Source organism: Parus major, chromosome 23, assembly GCF_001522545.3.
Source record: "Parus major isolate Abel chromosome 23, Parus_major1.1, whole genome shotgun sequence".
NCBI lineage: Eukaryota > Metazoa > Chordata > Aves > Passeriformes > Paridae > Parus > Parus major.
The window spans coordinates 1,767,979-1,774,067 of record NC_031791.1 but is presented as its reverse complement, the minus strand read 5'-3'; the positions used below and the strand labels follow the sequence as shown (position 1 = coordinate 1,774,067).

Genomic DNA, 6,089 nt, shown 5'->3' with positions numbered 1-6,089 from the left:
ATCCATACCCAGGTTGGGATATTGAATGAAAAATGGGTAGATCCATACCCGGCCCGGACTCCTGCCCGTAGCTGAGGCCCGAGGTGTGCTTGGTCCGTACCCGCAGGGTCTGTGCCCGCTGCTGCCGGGCCATGTCGCAGGTTTGGTTGGGGTGCCATATCTGCTTGCAGTGGTAGCAGAACTCTGTCTGGCAGCCGTCCCTCTCGCAGGTCAGCTTGGGGCAGCTGGCACAGCCGTAGGCGATCACCGCGTACCTGCGGGGAGGAGACGCCGAGGGGATTAAAACACCAAGTTACCAAGTGAGAGTCCTTGCAGGACATCCAGAGCCAGCAGCCCAGCTCCCCCATCTCACTCCTGATCGCTGCTACAGCAGCTTCCACACCAGACACATTCCTGCGCTCTGCAGGAATTTCTGGTGAAATGAAGCTGTGCTAATTGGGTTACTCGGGGCAGGGACCTTCCACGCAGGCAGCTGGAGATGCTGAGCTGTTCTCTCCTCAGTGACTGCTGGCAGTTCTCACTGGCAATTCAAACAGGCCAGATTTGTCTGGCCCAGTGTGCCCAGCTAACTCCTTGCTGTCTCCTCCCAGGATGGGCTCTGGCTGCTCCTTCCAGGCACGCACATCCCCCATTTCATCCCTCATTTCCTTAGCACAGATCTATGGGTGGATGCCTTGTGGTCCAGGGGAGTCCAGGAAAGCTGAGCTTGTCCTGGGCACTTCTATCAGCTGAATGATTCTAAAAAAGTGGAATAACAGTTCCATAAGTCAACAAGCGAGCTCCTGATGATCTCCACAGAGCTTCCTTTTCCAAAGAGTGGTGAAGAACAATGCCCTGCCTTTGGAACAAGCCAAAACTGGAGTAAAATAATCAACTGTGCAAGAGAGAGAGGCCAAGCTCAACCAGCTCACCGTGACAGCAGTGTGACACTCCCAGAAGGAAGTGTCCTGTGTACCCAGCAGCCTGAGCAGCATCACCAAGCAGAGCTGCAGAAATCTGACTGACAGTCGCTGAGGATGAGGCTGTTTCCATTGGCAGGGGCTGACATGAGCAACTCCAGAAGTGCCTTCCCAGTCCTGCGACACCCATATGGCAAAAGGGAATTTTTGTTGCTCATCCTCAGTATTTTTGCTAGTGGTCAGAGGAGAGTAACTCCTATTTAAGGTTTCATATTTGGAGCTCGTGTGGCTTGAGTTGTATTTGCCTCTTCTTCTCCGAGGCAGCAGCGTGAGAACCACTGAATGTGTCATACCACAATGATTCATATCCCGTGGGAGTTTGAGCAACTTCATCCTGCCAGGCTACGACAGCATTGCCAAAGAAACAACATCTGAGGGCTGGCAGGCACGACTGCAGCTCTACCTGAGCATCCCCACACCTGCCCCTGAGCCCAGCAGGAGGAGACATGGGAAAATCCCATCCCTGGAAGTGTCCCAGCCCATGACTGGATGAATTTTAAGGTCCTTTCCAACCCAAACCACTGTGTTCCTGTATGATAATTCTGTGATGCAGATGGCCCAGGGGGTTGGGAGGGATGAGTCTGACTCCTGTGCACCTTTTTAAGGAACATCCCACTAAATGTCCTCAACCCTCCAGCCTGCCCTTGGCAAAACAGAAAGGGAAAGCTTCATCTGCCCAGCTGTGTTGTGACACTGCTATTTCAAACCATAAGAGCAGCCTAGGAGAGCTCAGTGTAATATATTAAGAAACCCCACACTCTAAATTAACTCCTCACACAAAACTTTGGGTTTTTTTAAACACTCGAGAAATTAAAATCATCAGCATTTATATTTTATTACTGGAGCTGAAATGACAAATATCATGCACAAGCCCACAGCTGTGGGGAAAGAAGCTCCAGGACTGTCTAGTGGGGAAAGAAATAACACATCTCCACGTCAAGGTCAACTAGAAAGTGGATTTTGAAGTGAAATGCTGAGGAATAGTGATGGCAGGACCTGGATGGACAATGGTTCTCCTCTTCCATTGACCTCTTGACACACTGCTGGCTTAAATGGCCATTTTCAGGCTCACATCCAGCAGATAAGAAGGGAAGCTGAGTTCTCCTCCCTGAGTTTTCCCCACAAAGCAATTCCTGAGACCCCAGGAATGGCACAGCTCCTCTTCCAGCCCCCTCCTTGGACAGCCACGAGTTTCCTCCGTCCCTCCTCCTGCCCATTCACGGATCTCAGCCCACACAGCTCCGTTCTCTTTAAAGGTTCTGTTTTTCTCCCAAGCTCTTGGGAAGGCTGCAGTGTGACAAACACTAGGCAGCAATACCACCTGATTGTAGCAAGGGGGGAAAGAAAAAAAACCCCGAAGCTGCAGACACAGAAAATGATTTGTTTTGCAATTGATGGCGCATCCATTGACCAGGGTTTCCATGGCAACACGCACCGGTGTGGTGCTCTCCTCCTCCTCCTCCTCTCGGGCAGCACAGCCAGGATCTTTCATTTAGGAAACACTGCGGGATGCGAGGAAGGCACAGGATGTTTTTATGGTCCTGTCACAGCCCTGCAGCTCCTTGTTGCCACCACCTCGGTGGGGGTGACACCCAGGCCTGTCTACCTTGGTGGCGTTGGAAATGATACAACTTTTAGCAATATTTTGTTGTCGTAACTTCACTCAGGGGTTTTGTTTGCCTTTGCCCAGGTGGAGGGGAATTGAAGTTCCTCTTCAAAAGCCCGGGTGAGCTGAACATGCACAGATTGGGAGGCCAGAAGAAACAAGAGATAAACGGACATTAACAAACATCACCCCCTGGTGACGCTGGAGACATCTGGTCTGGGAAAAGATCGATAAGAGAACCAAAGAATGAAGGCCGAATTAGCATCAAATGGATCAATAAACAATAGGAGATCGAATTATTGTGTAATGATAATGATCATTAAGACCAATGAACAGAATTTCTCTGGGGTTTTTAATGTATAAATATGTGAAAAATCTGGTAAAGAACCAGGTGGGATGGAAGGATTTTCATTGCACAAGCCGGGCACGTGTGGATGAAATTATTTCTGCTGCACATCCTGGCCAGAACAAAGAATAAAGGATTGTCTGACACTGAAACGGCGTTGTTGGAGAGTTTCAGTTCGGGTGACAGTGGTGGGTGACAATCAGTGACAAGCATCACTCTGCCGTGCCCCCAGCCCTACGCTCCTGTACTCTGGCACTACTACAGCGGGGAAAGCCCGCTGTAAATAATTCATACCCTGATTTTACATAAGCACAGCCACACAAGCTCTGCTGGGAAGAATGAATAGGGTGATTAATTCCTCTCCCTGCCGGAGGGCTGATTCCAACAGCCTTTGTTCGAGCGCTACAGACACACCAGCAGCGCTGGTCCACCAGAGCTGTCTCCAACATCTCCAACTGCCCCGGGCTCGCTTCTTGCTCTTCTGAGCAGCTGGGAGGAGGATAGCAGCACATCACCTGGCTCATCCTGCTCGCTGACTAACTGGGGAGGAGGCTTTAGCTGAGAGAAGGAGCCGTGTGTGACACCAGCCTGCCCAACCCTCCCCAGAGGAAGGGCTCAGGCTGTCACAGAGACAACGCCCTCCGGGCCGCGCTGGAGCTGGCTCCTTCCAACCAGCCAGCCCGGGTGACGTCGCTGTTTGTACACCTTATCCTGGGCACAGATAACATCACAACAGTCAAGGAGCTGAGATTCGGTGAGCTGGAACCGGATTTTCTCTAGCCGGCTACCGGCAGAGGCATTCCCTCGGTGGCAGCACAATCTGCTCTATCTCCCTGATCTTATCCCCAGCGCTGCTGAAGTGCCGAGAGCCTGCACTTGATTTGGCTTCAGAAAGGAGCAGAGGTGTTGTTCGCTGTTAACTTCACCCTCTGAAGGAACAAGCCCTCATACAGGATGCTCAAGAGGCCGTGAAATGGGTAACCTGAGCCAGGTTCACTGATTTGCATAGGATGCCTATTACAAGGCTCTGATTAAATCTTCACAATCCTCCCACCACCTTTTCCATCCCGACTACTAGGTCAGACTTTCCTTTCATGTTCTTGCTACCCAAAATTGCCATCCAAGCTGAGCTATAGCTGAACTTCACAGCACTTCTCTTAAGTTCCCCGACAAAGCCCTTTTCCAGGCAGCTTTGGCTCACACCCAAAACAGAAACCTAACTGATCGTTTACAAGAAACGGGAAGAGAAAATGAAAGCAACACATCCGAAACTACGCAGTCCTCAGGCTTGACTGGGCTGACTTCTGGACAGACAGACGTTTCCTCACTTGGGCAACGGACAGTGAGTCAACATCACTCCTCTCTGCCGTGTATTCAAGTCCTCACTGGAAAAAAACTGACTGGTTATGGTTTCTTCTTCCCCACTTCTGGAGGCTGCATCGTTGTCCCCAGTGTCCCCAGGAGTGGCAGCGAAACACACAGCTGGGAAAGTCCACACTTACCATTTGTGCAGAAAAAAAGGTTTCTGTTAAATTAGGGAAACGATGGCTCTGCTAAAACCCCCTTCAAGTCATATCACTCCTACCCGATTTGTCTGTGTTTTCACAATCCCCAAGGTCAAATCCTGGTGCTCAAGAGAGATAATAGGGATAGATGGAATTTTGGTACCCAAGGCTTATCAGCTGTCCTGAACAGACTGCAGATAAGCAAAGAACCCCTGCAGCGAGGGCTCTTCACGGGACACAGTAGGACCAGAAGTGCACCAGCAGCAGCATCCTACTGAGGGTGAGCCACCCTCGCTGTGCTGTCCTGGGACCCACGCGGGGACGGGCAGGACACCGAGTCCCAGGGCCATCCCAGCTGGGATGCCATCCACAGGACCTGCTGGGGATAGGCAGCAACCCACAGTGGTTTCCACTTCACCCAGTTATCCCAGCACGTGTTGGGGACAGGCAGCATCCCTCCAGGGCAGGGATCCACCTTCCCCAAGACATCCCAGGACAGACAGACAGGGCAGCATCCTAAGGAAATAGCAGGCTTCCCCAGCTAAGCTGTCCCACGATGGAAGGGACAGGGGTCTCCCCCTCCATACGCTGTCCCAGGATGTAGAGAACAGCACCCTACGGGGACAGCAGGCTCCCCGCTCCCCAAGGTGTCCCAGGATGGAGAGACGAGCAGGTCCCCCGTTTCCCGGGCTGTCCCAGGCCGGAGTGGAAGCATCCCACTGCCACCCCTTGTCCCCCGCAGCACTCACCCGCAGTCGGGGGCCGGACACCAGCGGCAGTCGGGGTCGGCGGCGAGGCAGCGGCGAAGCATGAACTCCTCGTACTTGGCGACGAGGTGCGGGGAGTCGCGGAGCAGGCGGCGGATGTCGGCGGGGTTGAGGCGCTCGCTGCACTCGGGGCAGCAGATGTTGACGCGGGACTCGGTGATCTCGATGCGCAGGTACTGCCGCAGGCAGGCCCCGCACGACCGGTGCGGGCACGACAGCAGCCGCGGCGCGTTCTCGGCCGGCTGCCGCACCAGGCACAGCGGGCACTCCAGCTCCTCCTCGCCCTCCGGGACCACCGGAGCCTCCTCGGGGGCCGGCGGCGGTGGCGGCGGCGGCGGGCAGGAGGGACCGAGCGAGCCCGCCGGAGACGCGCCGGGAGATGCCGCCGCACCCGCCGGCAGCGAAATGACGGCCGAGCAGGATGGGCACAGGGGGCTTCATCTCCCCACACCCTCCCGCCTTCGCGTCTTTTTTTTTTTTATTTTTTATTTTGTATTTTTTCTTTTTGAGAACATTTTGAACCAGCAAAAAAAAAAAAATATTCCAAAAACTACGTGCTGAAAAAACGTAGGAGAATGAGTAAATCAACGGAGGAACGGAAAGGGGAGAGAGAGGGTAAAACAATCAACCCCAAGCCCCACCAACACATCACCCAACTAAAAGCTTCCCAAGCCGGCGGAAAGAAACTCTCCCTCCGGAGTCTTCAGACAAAAGATCAGAGACTCAAACTCCTCTGGTCCCCGCGCCTCCCCGCCCGGATCAGCCAGCGCCCTCCCGCCCCACGAACTGTGTATATAGCGGCCCTCTCCTTCCTCCGGCGAGGTGGGGAACGAGGTTTTCCTGGATTCTCGGTGTATAGAAGTTCGTCCCGTTTGTAAACCGCGGGTTGGTCCCTTTCTCCTTCTT

At 53.4% G+C, this 6,089-nt stretch overlaps 1 protein-coding gene across 1 annotated transcript in view; it reads right to left on the bottom strand.

The window, feature by feature from the left end:
* RNF19B (ring finger protein 19B) overlaps positions 1 to 6,089 on the bottom strand; it is a 26,448-nt gene that overhangs the window by 6,345 nt on the left and 14,014 nt on the right. Inside the window, exons 3-5 of the mRNA XM_033519640.1 lie at positions 5,836 to 5,884; positions 5,166 to 5,618; positions 49 to 254 (exon numbers count right to left, since the gene is read on the bottom strand). Coding sequence (XP_033375531.1) covers positions 49 to 254; positions 5,166 to 5,618; positions 5,836 to 5,884 — 708 coding nt within the window. The remainder of the gene's footprint in view (positions 1 to 48; positions 255 to 5,165; positions 5,619 to 5,835; positions 5,885 to 6,089) is intronic.